At 45.2% G+C, this 15,268-nt stretch overlaps 1 protein-coding gene across 1 annotated transcript in view; it reads left to right on the top strand.

Annotated features, from left to right (window-relative positions):
* Window positions 1-6,596: 6,596 nt before the first annotated feature.
* The window catches only part of LOC108794697 (zinc metalloproteinase-disintegrin-like batroxstatin-2), a 57,155-nt gene continuing 48,483 nt past the window's right edge, over window positions 6,597-15,268 (top strand). The window contains exons 1-2 of the mRNA XM_018565785.1: window positions 6,597-6,639; window positions 9,108-9,190. Of these exons, the coding sequence (XP_018421287.1) occupies window positions 6,597-6,639; window positions 9,108-9,190 (126 nt within the window). The remainder of the gene's footprint in view (window positions 6,640-9,107; window positions 9,191-15,268) is intronic.

Raw genomic sequence — 15,268 nt, 5'->3', positions numbered from 1 at the left:
AGCATGGTGTCAGGGAGCTGAAGGAGGAGGACAAAGTGATGTTCGGGCAGCCTGTACCTGTTGATAAATCTTGTGCACTGCGCTACTGCTCATAAACGTGCATAAACTTCCAAAAAATGTGTACAATCTCATAAACATACATTTTCAAACATAATAATAACCAATATGACAATATTCAATAATAGTCCTTAGTAAATCGGTATAAAGTGCTTTTGTGCAAAATCCACAATGTGAGCTGTAGCTCGCGGTATACTGAGCTTGGGGTGACGGGAGGACGCTAGTTTGTGTCCTCCCGTTACCCTAAGGAGAACTATGGGGAAAAACACTGACCCCCATAGTTCTCCTTTAAGGTAGCTGAGAGCACACCAGAGATCCATGACCATATAACTCAATGGTCAATAAACGTAATTGTGGTGAGTGTCTTTCATAGATGGGATATTCACTCTTCTGATGAAACAAATCCTCCTTTTCGTATTAGACAGCAGGTGCCGCTCACTCAGCGAGGGGAGAAATCCAATATAGAAGAGGAATAAATGCGCCAATTGGTGAGGTACGTAAAAAAAAATGGAATTTATTGCAACAATAAAACACACTTACAAAATAGCCAAATGGAATCGCCTTGCAGCAAACAATCAATTGATTCCACCTAAGCAAACTGGAACCAGAAATCCACCTGCTAGTCACCTAGGGTATAGCCTCAGTACGTGTCATATCCTTTCCGCCGCGTTTCGTCCCTTGACTTTTTCCAGGAAAGGTTCACTAGGTTGCTAGCAGTCCTAGCAACCTACCTGTGCGACACTCGGGTGGGATGTGCGACTCTCAGTGCTGTCTAGCAGTCCTAGCAACCAAGGGCTAAAGAGGAACGCAGTCCAGACCCGGACCAATTGCCAGCTTGTGCTGGGCTTCAAGGCCGGTGCATTCACCGTCAGCCAGCCATAAATGAGTGCAGGCCAACAATCGGTGGCCACAGACCAAGGGCCAAATATGGCCGCGGGCTGTAGAATGCCCAGATCTGATGTATGGGGTCATATTCTGCCTTACAAAATCTCATGTACTTTTTGAAGCAACACAATACTTTGATGTAAATGGACACCATTGAAAATAAAGTGAGTCTTCAAGTTCAGCATTGTCACGCTTTGGGAAATATGTGAAAAAATGCTCAGGTGTGAGTAAAGGTTTCCATGATCCCCTGCTATCTGCTGTTACCTGCTATCTGTTGTTTGTTTTTGCTTTTTTAGTATTCTGACAGCAGCCACCATAAAAAAAAGTACATACAGCATGGGAATGAATAGCTAGGCTGCTATTGGCCATTTCAAATTGCAATAACCAATAACAGGCTGGCTTTTGCACCCGCCCAATGCTGCTGTTAATCAACAGAGGTGGACCTGAAGTTCTCCTTCCGGTCCTCCTCTGCTGATTGACAGTGCTGGGCCAGTGCAAAAGCCAGCCTGCTATTGGCTATTAGCTGGCTGGCTTTTGCATCCGCTGTTGCCATTTGAAATGGCCAAAAGCAGCCTAGCTATTAATTCCCCTGTATCTGTTGCAGGTTGGGATGTCTGCTATATACCCGAGGCTCGGTATGAGATAGACCAGGGGTCAGCAAACTCCAGCTGTGGTGCAACAACAAATGCCATCATATATCTGCCTCTGGAAGTCATGCCTGTGGCTGTCAGAGTCTTCCAATGCCTCATGGGATTTGTAGTTTCACCACAGCTGGAGGGCTGGAGTTTGCCAAGCCCTTGAGACAGACAATAGGGGGAGTTATTAAAGCTGGAGCAGGCAGAAACTGAAGCAGTTGCCCATGGCAACCAATTGGCATCTCTCTTCAGTTTGCTCAAGTAAGATTTGAAAATGAGACAGAGAAGCTGATTGGTTGCCGTGCAAGTCTGCTCTAGAATTTGTCTGCTCCAGTTTTGATCAATTCCCTTCTACGACTTTAGGGTGTCTCCTACACTGAGTGTTCGCTTTTGGAGCAGCAGACATGTCCTTGAAGACCATGTTTAATTCACACACATGTACTAATCACCAACAAAATGGCTACTGTAAAGCAGACATAACAACAAAACAATGAGGGGGATTTTCTAAAGCTGGAGCAGCTGTGCATAGCAACCAATCAGCTTCTACCTTTCATTTTCAAAGCTTAACAGAACCAGCTAATGAGAGAAGCTGATTGGTTGTTAGGGGCAACTGCTCCAGATTCTCTCTGCTCCAGTTTTGATAAATTCCCCCCAATGAGTCTTTGTTTTTGCCTTCTGATTGTCGCACAGTGAGGTAACGATTGTATTAGTGAAGAGCTATAATTACAAGGGCTTTTATCATTTGCATTTATTTTATTCAAATTGTTATATCAGGGCCTTTAAGACTTTATTTACATTTATGCAGCTCGGGGGAACACATTGTGGGGCTGATGTATGAAAGGCAGATGAAGGGGATAATTACTTCTTGTTCGCAGCAACCAATCAGGATTCATTTCCTATATTAACGTGAAATAAAATGTATTGCTTAGAAGCTGATTGGTTGCTATGAGCAACAAGAAATTTTTCTCTCGGCTAGCCCACTTTTCATAAAACAAGGCCGCACTTTTGGTTCATATAAGAGTATTACTGGCCCCTTACTTCAGAAATGACAGAATTTTGGGGCTTGTTCACACCAGCTGACGCACGTTAACCATTTGCTGACCGGGGTGTTAAATCCCCTTCCTGGCCAGGCCATTTTTCAGTATGCAGCGCTGCAGTACTTTTGATTGACATTTATTCCGTCATGCAACGCTGTACTGAAATGAATTTTATACCATTTTATGGGGACACATAGAGCTTTCTTTTGGTGGTATTTAATCATCACTGGGGGTTTTATATAAAATACTATTTTACTATATGAAAAAAAAAAAAAAAAACAGTTTTCCCTACATTATGTTATTAAACATTTATTAGCGCCCAATTTTTTGGTAAAATATAAAAGACGGGGTCACGTTGGGTAAATAGACACCAAACATGTAATGCTTTAAAATTGCGTGCACTTGCGAAACCGCAAAAAACTACTATGCCTAAAATTGGCCATAGGCAACACTTTGAAAGCTTTTACCACTCATCAGTTTAGTGTTATCAGTGATTGATGGCCCTAAAATGATTGCTCACACTGCGACGTTTGCGGCGATATGTAACATGTGTGGCGTAGGTGCACCCAACGTGTATTCACGTTTATAAGTACGTGCACGCAGGGGACTTTTTTTGCTGTTTTTTTTATTTATTTTTTAATATTCTTTCTTTTTTTTAAACTTTTTTTACACTTAACTTTATTGCTATCACATAGGGGACTAAAAATCCCCCTATGGGATAGCCAAAATTCAATAACAGGTCCTCTTTATGCAGACATCAGACATTATGCAATGTCACCTGGGGACCCCAAGAAGGTGATGAAGCACAGATCGGCTTCATCAGCTTCTTCTCTGGCTCTCAGCCAGAGAAATTACAACTAAAGGTGGAAGTGATGTAATAGACATCGCTTCGGCCTTTAGAGAGAGATGGAGGAGAAATCAGCGGTGGGGAAATGCACTCCAGGGGGGACAGCTAGACATAACAACAAAACAATGAGGGGGATTTTCTAAAGCTGGAGCAGCTGTGCATAGCAACCAATCAGCTTCTACCTTTCATTTTCAAAGCTTAACAGAACCAGCTAATGAGAGAAGCTGATTGGTTGTTAGGGGCAACTGCTCCAGATTCTCTCTGCTCCAGTTTTGATAAATTCCCCCCAATGAGTCTTTGTTTTTGCCTTCTGATTGTCGCACAGTGAGGTAACGATTGTATTAGTGAAGAGCTATAATTACAAGGGCTTTTATCATTTGCATTTATTTTATTCAAATTGTTATATCAGGGCCTTTAAGACTTTATTTACATTTATGCAGCTCGGGGGAACACATTGTGGGGCTGATGTATGAAAGGCAGATGAAGGGGATAATTACTTCTTGTTCGCAGCAACCAATCAGGATTCATTTCCTATATTAACGTGAAATAAAATGTATTGCTTAGAAGCTGATTGGTTGCTATGAGCAACAAGAAATTTTTCTCTCGGCTAGCCCACTTTTCATAAAACAAGGCCGCACTTTTGGTTCATATAAGAGTATTACTGGCCCCTTACTTCAGAAATGACAGAATTTTGGGGCTTGTTCACACCAGCTGACGCACGTTAACCATTTGCTGACCGGGGTGTTAAATCCCCTTCCTGGCCAGGCCATTTTTCAGTATGCAGCGCTGCAGTACTTTTGATTGACATTTATTCCGTCATGCAACGCTGTACTGAAATGAATTTTATACCATTTTATGGGGACACATAGAGCTTTCTTTTGGTGGTATTTAATCATCACTGGGGGTTTTATATAAAATACTATTTTACTATATGAAAAAAAAAAAAAAAACAGTTTTCCCTACATTATGTTATTAAACATTTATTAGCGCCCAATTTTTTGGTAAAATATAAAAGACGGGGTCACGTTGGGTAAATAGACACCAAACATGTAATGCTTTAAAATTGCGTGCACTTGCGAAACCGCAAAAAACTACTATGCCTAAAATTGGCCATAGGCAACACTTTGAAAGCTTTTACCACTCATCAGTTTAGTGTTATCAGTGATTGATGGCCCTAAAATGATTGCTCACACTGCGACGTTTGCGGCGATATGTAACATGTGTGGCGTAGGTGCACCCAACGTGTATTCACGTTTATAAGTACGTGCACGCAGGGGACTTTTTTTGCTGTTTTTTTTATTTATTTTTTAATATTCTTTCTTTTTTTTAAACTTTTTTTACACTTAACTTTATTGCTATCACATAGGGGACTAAAAATCCCCCTATGGGATAGCCAAAATTCAATAACAGGTCCTCTTTATGCAGACATCAGACATTATGCAATGTCACCTGGGGACCCCAAGAAGGTGATGAAGCACAGATCGGCTTCATCAGCTTCTTCTCTGGCTCTCAGCCAGAGAAATTACAACTAAAGGTGGAAGTGATGTAATAGACATCGCTTCGGCCTTTAGAGAGAGATGGAGGAGAAATCAGCGGTGGGGAATCGGTGCCCGGCGACGAGGGGGGGGGGGGGGGGGGGGGGGAGGCCCCACACTGTGCATCGTTATACAAGCGATCGGCTGGCCGAACGTTTCTATGTAACAGCCGGAAACGGATGTTCGCATTCCCGGCGGTAATCTGCACGTGCGAGCAGAAAAAAACATCGTCCACCCACCAGGAACCACCCACCATCCGCCCGTTTTTTTTTGTTTTTTTTACAATGGGTGGACGGCAAAGGGTTAAGCTCCATATAATCTGCATGCGCTGATGTGCGCTGTTTAAGGGTGGTGCAACGCGTTGTCATAACACCTCACACCGTTTACTTTTTTCTATTTTTTTTAAACTTTATTGAAGTATCACAAAATGACACTTCATTCAACTCTATGCACAACATCGCCGCGGCGAGAGCAAATCTTTACTCTGCGTCCTTGCATTGGGAATGCGTTGATTAATGCAGCTCAGTGCACATGGCACATAATAACAAAAAATATAGGGTATCCCATTGATGACTGATTCATGAAAGAATTGTATTGTTCTGGCTCCACACTGCAATCGCGGAGGAGGGATTTCATAAAAAAAGACAATTCAATTTGGGTTTTTTTGGTGTGTTTCACGGGCTCATGCACTTGGGCATAAAAAATAGGTAGGTAAAATCTCTGATCTGCATTTTATATTATTATTATACAGGATTTATAGAGCGCCAACAGTTTGCGCAACGCTGTACAATATAAGGAAGACATTACAATACAATTCAAGACAAGATGGTAAGGAGGGCCCTGCCCCTGAGGGCTTACAATCTAAAAGGGAGGGGCCAGGGATACATGAGGATGTAGCTGTCTGGGGATGAATTGTTTCAGAACGTGATGATTGAGGTGGGATAGGCTTCCCTGAAAAGATGAGTCCTAAGGGATCGCCTAAAGGCAGCCATATTGGGAGATAGAGGGACAGGTTGGGGTAAAGAGTTCCAGAGGATGGGAGAGACTCTAGTGAAGTCCCAGAGGCGAGCATGGGAGGAGTTGAAGAGGGAGCTGCAAAGCAGTAGGTCATTGGAAAAGCGGAGGGGGCGGTTAGGGTGATACTTTGAGACCAGGTTGAAGATATATCCGGGGGGAGAGTTGTGAATGGCTTTGTAAGTGATTGTTAATATTTTAAATTGTATCCTTTGGGCTATTGGAAGCCACTGTAGGGATCGGCAGAGGGGGGTTGTAGACACTGAGCGGTTGGTTAGGTGAATGAGTCTAGCAGCTGCATTCATGATAGACTGTGCAGTGGTAGGCCAATGAGGAGGGAGTTGCAAAAGTCAAGACGAGAGATAACAAGGGATTGAATGAGTAATTTTGCGGTTTCTTTGGTGGGGAAGGGGGGTATTTTGGAGATGCTGCGAAGTTGATAGTGATTGGATGTGGGGAAGAAAGGTGAGGTCCGAGTCAAGGATGATACGGGGTGAAAGCCGGACTGTAAGGGGTCCAAAAGGTTGATATATATATATATATATATATATGATGTTGTTTGTCTTTTTTGCAGAATCAGAAAACAATGATCCCTCTCGTTCTTCTCACCCTGTTAATCCCGAGTCTGGGTAAGTCAAGCAAACAAAATAATTTTTCATAAGCGTTTGTCGTCTGGTTACTTTCGATCTGAGACTTGAGGGTCCTAAAGCCCTAAAACAAGTCATCAGTTTAGAGTTATCTGTGAATATCGGCCCTAGAATTATCGCTCTCACTCTGGCGCACATGGCACTACCTAACATGTGTGGCACAACCATCGTTTTCTTACATAGGTGCACCCGAAGCGCGTTTGTAATTAGTATGTGTGCATTCGTAGGAATGGGGGTGTATTTACCGTGAGGCATTTGCCTAGGGCAGCACTTTCCTGGGGGGCGGTAAAAAATGCTGCTCCCAAACTACAAACATCTGACAGCATGTTTCTAAAAGCTCTATCACACACGCAGCTTGCCTGTGGAGAGGGGGGAGTCCAGCAATGTGCAGGTAGCTGCTGGGCACAGAGACGACTAGAAATGTGCATTTGGATTCAGACGAACCTGCAAATCAAGGAAATTCAGTTGATTCGACAGTTCATCCGAATCCGAAATAAATTTATTATATACCCGAATATACGAAAACTATATTCGGGCATACATAAATTCCTTTGTAGAACCCTAAGGTCTCTTTTGCACTTCAAAAAAACTGATCAAACACTGATTGCGCTTGATTCGCTTCTTCCCCGCTTCTGTAGCCGGTGAATGACAGCTCTGAAGCCGGAAGTGATGCAATCAGCATCGCTTTCAGCTTCTTTCAGCGGGGAGATCAGCAAACCGACCTGCTTCCCACCAACACCCAAGAAGCCAGTCCCGGGCCCACAGAAGGGGCAGCAGAGCCCGGGAAGCAAGGTGTGGGGTGTCAGACAGGGGGGCTCAGTTTTCCAGTCCCTGGTAGTGGCTCTAGAAGCTGGAATCAGAATTGTTTCCAGTGTAAAGCTGACAGTCGGCTTTACAGAGGTAAACAGACTCTGAGATTATCTGCTTACAGGGGCCCGCTGCCAGCGACGTAAGGCATATGTTGCTGGCAGCGAAAAAGTTAAAGTGCATGTAAAGGGAAAGCAGCAAAACATTTTTTATATCGTTTTTGGAAAACGTATGGATGGGTTAGAGCTTTTATCAGGTTTTTATTGCTGTGTGATTACCCGCTAAGGAAAATTACCCCTCTGTTTGTCCTGGTGGCCAATGACAAGTATTGATGCCAGCGCTGCTCTCTCCACCAGTAAACTGGGAATGGGGCTGTGGTGACATCTCCTCAGGGGATGGGGCAAAGACACCCTGCACTCGCAATATGTGCTGCATCTTCTGGGTTGAGCTGCGCTTCATTTAACCTGGAAGACTGAGGACATCCTGTGGTAAAGAGGTACTGTGAGCAGACATCTTAACTCTCCCGGATGTTTCGGGAGTCTCCCGCTATTAGATAGCAGCTCCTGGACACCCGGGAGAGAAACATTTTCTCCTGGAAAGGTTTATTCTGCTCGATCTAGCAGAGCAAACCTTTCCGTGCTGTCTGTTTTTTGTTTCTGACATGGGCCGCCGTCAGTCAGAAAAAAAAAGGGCATAGGAATGCATAAATAGATTGCTATTGGCTATTTCAATTTGCAATAGCAGACTAGCTATTGCACCCGCCCTCGCCCTCTGCTGCTGTCAATCAGCAGAGGTGGACCTGAAGTTCTCCACCAGGTTCACCTCTGCTGACTGACAGCAGCAGAGGGCGGGTGCAATAGCCAGCTTGCTATTGGCTATAGCACATTGAAATAGCCAATAGCAATCTTGCTATGCATTCCTATGCGTTTTTTTTTCTTTGTTGTTGTTCTGACGGCAGCAGCTGTCAGAACACAAAAAAAAAAAAAATAGCAGATAGCAAAGGAAGCATTAGGCACCTCCCTGTAATTACTTATTTCAGGTTTGTATCCCTGTGTGAGGTACAGGTCCAGAGCATTGAAGACCTTTCAGAAAATAAAAGTTCAGACCAGAGTTGGATTTTAAAGGAGAACTATGGGGTTAAGGCTTTTCCCCATAGTTCTCCTTAGGGTAAAGGGAGGACACAAACTAGCGTCCTCCCCTCACCCTAGGCTCAGTATACCGCGAGGTATACTGAGACGCCGCAGCTGAAGCAGATCCCGACAATTGTGCCGGGATCCGCCCAGCTGCGTGACTGACAGCTGGCTCTGCCTATCTAGAGGCAGAGCCAGCTGTACCCGCCCCCTCCCCCGTCCGTTCCGCCAGTCAGCGCTGGCGGATCGGAGCGGGGAGGGGGGAATCCAGCCCCTCCCCTGTCACGGCAGAGAGCCGTGACAGGATCGAGAGGTGAGCGAACGCCGGTATGTGTTCGCTCACCTCCCGATCTACTGAGCCGACCTGTGACAGTCTCATTGTCACAGGTCGGCTAGAACTATGAGGTGAGTGAAAAGCACTCACCTCATAGTTCTCCTTTCAGCTATGTTCTAAGTTGTACTAGTCAAGGTTACCTCATACTTAGGGGGTACATTTGTTTGTTTCCCTTCCAGGGTATAATCAGCATTCCGAAGAGCAGAAATATGAAGTTGTCTTTCCTCGAAAGCTCCAAGCCGTCTACAAGAGTGACATAGAGGTATGTGGAGCGCCACAATGTGCGCCGGTCAATATAGGGGTCTTTGCAGAAGACGTGTATCCAAACCTCTGTCATTGTCCTTAGTGGTCAATATAGGGGGACACTGTATTCTGCGGGACTTGCTGCCGATTGAGGAATGTGTTCACCAGTTTTAGCCCCAAGTATCTTTGTGACATTTTCTTGCCTTCTTTTCATTTTTCTGGTGTAGTAAAGTATGTGATTTCTATTACAACCCAGCAGAGTCATTGTCATACTTAAAGTGATATTAAAGTCAAAAAGTTCTTATCCTATTTCAAATTATGATTACATCACTTGCAATGGATGCTGCTTTTAGATGTTTAAACATTTTAGTTTTCTGCAGAATCAGCTGGTCCCCTGAGCACTGGCCCTGATATCCTGTTTTAGGGCGGCTCCTTTCCCTTGCAGTGCCCTATATAGCCACCGATGTGTGTGTCTCCCTACAATCGCACAGGCACAGCAAGGCAAGACACTCGCCTCTTCTCCTTTCCCTAAGCTGCTAGATGGACAGCTGCTGCAGACTGCTCTGTCCCTTGTTATCGTGTACTGGACAGGAAGTTCAGAGAAGTAGAGCTGAAAGAGTTGGACCTGTTTGGAAACATGATGACTGGAAGTGTTTGGGCAAAATGGAAAAGAAATACTCTATTTTTAGCTCCATAAGACGCACTTTTTTCCCCCCAAAAGGAGGGGGAAAATGTGCCTGCGTCTTATGGAGCGAATCCCGACGCCCGAGACATGCAGTTTCGGGCGCCGGCCAAGTATTAGGAGCCACTGCTCGTTTAATACGAGTGATCTAATGAGATCACTTGTATTAAAACCGAGCAGCGGCGACGATCGAGATCACCATAGAGCAGACGAAGAATGGACTTTCTTCGTCTGCTCTGTGTGATCACTGAGACCGTGGCGCTGTAATCACAGCGCCACCTGTCTCAGCGGTCACTAACTGCAGCTTCTGTCATAGAAGCTGTGACAGAAGCTACAGTCTGTCGAGTGCTCCATGGTCCGGTGCGTCTTATGGACCGCAAAATACGGTACTTTAATAAGCAATGTATATTTGTTTGATCTGGATTCATTATTGAAAAAAAGTTCTCGGTTTACTATTTTTTTAACCACTTCAAGTCCGCGGTGTTAAACCCCCTTCCCATCCAGGCCATTTTTCAGTGTTCAGCGCTGCGGTACTTTGATTGACGTTTATTCCGTCATGCAGCGCTGTACTGAAATTAATTTTATACCCTTTTTTGGGGACAGATAGAGCTTTCTTTTGGTGGTATTTAATCAACACTGGGGCTTTTATTTTTTACTATATTAAGGGAAAAGTACCGAATTAAAAAAAAAAACAAAACTGTTTCCCCTAATATTAAATTATAAAACATTTGTTATAACCCAATTTTTTGGTAAAATATAAAAGATGGGGTCACGTCGGGTAAAAACACACCAAACATGGCAAGCCTTAAAATTGCGCGTGCGCGCGAAACCTCAAAAAACTACAATTCCCAAAATTGTCCATAGGCGACGCTTTAAAAGCTTTTACCGCTCATCAGTTTAGTGTTATCAGTGATTGATGGCCCTGAAATTATTGCTCTCACTCCCTACGTTCGCGACGATATGTAACATGTGTAGCGCAATTGTAATTTTCGCATGCTGGCGCCGTGAACGCGTATTTACGTTTATATGTGCGTAAATGTGGGGGTAGGGGACTTAAAAATTTGGGTTTTTAAAAAAAAACATTTTTTATATTTGACTTTTATTTATTTTTTCACTCTTTATGTTTTTATATACTTAATGTCATTGCTATTACTGTAGGCTATAGAGCCGCCGATCGTGTGTATGTGAAACAGCCGGTAACGGCTCTTTGCATTGAACGGGCTTTTTCTGCCCGTGCGCTAGGGGGCGCGCGCGAGCAGAAAAGAAAATGCAGTCTGGAGATGGCAACCCACAAAATGCGAGTCCGCCGTCCGTTTTTTTTGCAACAGGCGGACAGCAACAGGTTAAAGTGTATTGTAGCCAAATTGGGATAACACCTACTTTATATTTATCACATAGCATAACCTTAAAAAAAAATTGTTAAAAATTGCAGATTGCGGCACTTACTGTCTGTAGTAGTTCACATGAGTCTCACTGAGCAATTTGTGAGACTTGCGGAATCAGCCCGATCCACAAGTGGGAATGGGGCCTTAGGGCCATGTCAGATCTATGCAGTAAACCATTGTAAAAATCGTCTCCTGTGTGGCTTCTTGTAATAATGTCACGGTCTAGGGACCAGGGCACTAGGGTACGTGAGCTCCAGTGTTTGCGGAGTTGGTAGGAATCACAAAGAGGTGGGATATCGGGGATGTAGGTCACAGGGAGAGAGGAACGAATGGTCTGTGCGTTCTGAGGACGCACTAGAGGCGCAGAATCTAAGAAGGGCCAGCTATTCGACAGAGCCTCTAGTGGTGAGGATGATTGGCTGCTGGACACCTTCCAGGTTGCGGCCCTCTAGCGCACCCACAGACGCAAGGGACTAGTTGAAGCAGCGGGGAACTGGATACAAACAGGTAGGGAAGAAACTTGTAACCAAGGCAAGACAGAAAGAGAAAGAGGGAGAGGGAGAGGGAGAGAGAGAAAGTCTCAAGCAAAAGTGCAAACACACAGCAGAGTATACTGAAGAGAATAGATAAGCAAGGACACCAGGGAAGGGTAAGCAGCTTAGAGGCACACCTAGGAGCAGGAAGGTGCAACGTACAAAAGTAAACGAGATGTGCGTGGCACATGCATACAAAGAAGCAGGATAACAGAGAGAAAAGTACACAAAGAAGCACAAAAGGGATGTATGCACACAGGGGTGTGCAGACAAGGATGAATCCAACACAGCCACCAGGTAAGAGAGGAGCACAGAAATAAAGGGGTGACAGCAAAGCAAAGGAAGATACACTGGAAGGTAAGTGACGGAGTAGAAGTACAACAAGCAGTAAATAGGAGGAAGCAAACAGACAAAGACTGGAGAGGGAAAACACAGTAGAAGTAAGGCAATGAAGGCAGTTTGGAGAGGCGCACAGGTGAAGGCAATTAAGGCCTGCAACAATATACTAAAGGAACCACTGAAATAGCATACTAGGGGCGCAAGGAGCAAAGCAGGGGATAACGCCAAACAGGGATACCAGCTGGTAGAGGGAAGCCAAAAGGCACAGAGATCCAATAGCAAGCACAGGGAATAGGATCCCTGGGGTAGTCAGAGACACAAGGGGTACGGAACAAGGCATAAGACTTGTTGCTCGCACCAAGAGCAACAAGTGAGGAAGTCCTAAATAGGGGAGAAGGAGAGCAGATTGGCTGCAGCCTTGTGAGACACCATAGGCTGACAGCCCAGAAACAGGGAGCAAAGCGAAAATCCGGCATGGATTTCCGGATATTGTGACAAATAAAGACCCATCACGGCTGCTCTCCTTGCGCAGTGACTGGTCTTGTCTCCGCCCACTCCTGTCGTTTTTTGCAGACAGCCTCTAGTTTGTGGAGCTTGCTGGGCCTCTCTCACAGCTCTGCTCTCGGCACAGGCTACGTACAGCACAGTAGTAATGTCACTGCTACTGTCACGATCTGGGATCAGGCTCAGAGTCCAGTAGCTGAAACAGCAGGCAATTCGTGGTATAACAGGCCGGGTTTGGTACACAAGCAGACGGTAGTAGTATGGGAGCAGGCAGAAGCGTAGTCAGTGAACAAGCCGAGGTCAGGAGCCCAAGCCGAGGTCAGGAGCCAAAAGGTATCAGGTATGTAACAGGAGACACTACAAAATAAAAACGAGAGGGGCGCCTTCTCCTAGTGCAGATAAATTTTATTTTTCAATGAGAAATAAGATGAAATCTTAAAAATGGATACTCACAAGAGTGGAAGGATCACACGCATTGGACACAATATAAGAACGGGAGCCAAACTGGTGCAGTGGCAGTCAGTCAGAAGTGTCCTGTGTGCAGTTTGGTATACCAGCGTGTCGACGCGTTTCCGGGGCACGCCCCCTTCGTCAGGACATAGCCTTGGTCTCGTCCCCGCTTAGATTTTATAAAGGGAGACATAGCTCCTGATAGGGTGCGGCTCAATAGAATGGATGGGCGAGGTCCGAGTGGGGAGTAGGCGGGCTGCATTAGCCTCATTAGAATATGGACTTTTTCAGTGGCCTGTTACTTCGGTCTCCCGGCCAATGAGAGCTACGGAAAACTGAGTGGAGTGTTCGTATTATCTGTGTCTCTGTCGGGCTGCCGCCAAATGACACGTATAGATATAACCCTATTTTACAGCCGGGATGATAGCAAGACGAGACCAAAGGCTATTATTCTGTAAGGACACATCTTTCTGAAGGCTACAATACCTAGAGGGATCTCCTGAGTCACCATAATGATCCCTAAACGTATTGTCATAACCTTAAACCTCATAGAGATACATCTTGATGACAAATATACACAGGATCCTTGAATTGAACACACATCTATCATAGTGATGGTCATAATGATCATATAAATACTTTAAAACCAATGAATCTAAAAAGCATATCAATAAATCTCATGAGCAATCCAGTGCTCTTCTCTGCCTCTAGATAGGCAGAGCCAGCTGTCAGTCACGCAGCTGGGCGGATCCAGACATAATTGTCGGGATCCTCTTCAGCTGCGGCGTCTTAGTATACCGCGAGCAGCAGCTCGTGGCATACTGCGGCGTCTCAGTATACCGCGAGCTACAGCTCGCGGTATACTGAGCCTAGGGTGACGGGAGGACGCTAGTTTGTGTGTTACCCTAAGGCAGGGGTGGCAAACTCTGGCCCTCCAGCTGTGGTGAAACTACAAATCCCATGATGCATCTGCCTCTGCGAGTCATGCCCGTGAGAATCTTGCAAAGCCTCAAGGCACTTGTAGTTCCACAACAGATGGAGGGCCGGAGTTTGCCACCCCTGCCCTAAGGAGAACTATGGGGAAAAGCCTTAACCCCATAGTTCTCCTTTAACTGAGGATTACACAGGAGATCAGGCAAGGAGTTATCCAAGGTTCTAAGGTGGCTCAGCAGGTAGAACCACCGCCAGCTACAGCAGAGGCCCCGGGTTCAGATCTGGTTCCTGACAGCTATTTTACATGATAATTCATGTGTTTGCAAAGGCATTTGGTGCACACACAATGGATTTCTATCCTTTGTTACTACTGATTAATATATTAAAATGAACATTCTTGTGTCCTGAGTTCATCTTTAAAGTGGTATTAACGCCTTGGTAAAAAAATAAAACGTTTTTCTTTACTTGAATGCCATTGTAAATAATTCAATTACTTTTCAGATACTTCACTTGTAAATGTTGCATTTACCTCTCTGAAATGTTATACTATCGCCTCTTGTGGTGCTGCGCTTCCCTTTACTTCTAGTAGGGTAGTGTGCACAAAATGTTTTCCCCATGCCCACTGGCAGGACCACACATCCCATGATGCATTGCATGTTGGATTAGGAATATCCATCAAAAGGCAGGTACGGAGGGAGTTGGGCCTTTCAGGCAAACCATACATCTGCAGCCTCTCTGTGCCTCCTATGCGTGTTGACATGGCCGGCGCTGCCACTAGGCAAACTAGGCAGCCGCCTAGGGCGCATTGCTGCCTAGGGCTCAGCCTCGACCACTCACCCACATCGCCCCCCATGGTGCCCCCCCTCCCATTTCAAATTGTAAAAGCCAATAGTAGAGTGGCTATTGCACCTACCTACTGAGAAGAGGAGCGATACTATGAGACAACTTTCTCTCTCAGGTCCGCTCCTCTGGTCAGCTGCTGGTGTTTCAAATCAAAATAGCCAATAGCAGTCTGGCTTTTGTCCCGGCTGCTTACTAGGGATGGGCTGCATGTTCGAATCGAACATAGCCTGTTCTAGCGTTCGCTGAACGCCGAACATTGCGGGATGTTTGCTGTCTGTTCGACCGCGGAACATCCCACAATGCACTGGGCCCTCCGAAACTGTAATTGGCTACAGTCTTGCACCTGACCGTGGGTCAGGTGCAAGACTGTGCCAATCAGGGCTCAGTACACATTTAGAGCCATGATTGGGCAAAGTCATGATGACTCT

Source organism: Nanorana parkeri, unplaced genomic scaffold (genome assembly GCF_000935625.1).
Source record: "Nanorana parkeri isolate BGI_ZX_2015 unplaced genomic scaffold, ASM93562v1 scaffold887, whole genome shotgun sequence".
Classification (NCBI taxonomy): domain Eukaryota; kingdom Metazoa; phylum Chordata; class Amphibia; order Anura; family Dicroglossidae; genus Nanorana; species Nanorana parkeri.
Note: the sequence above shows the minus strand (reverse complement) of the source record. Positions and strands in the feature narration are given on the sequence as shown.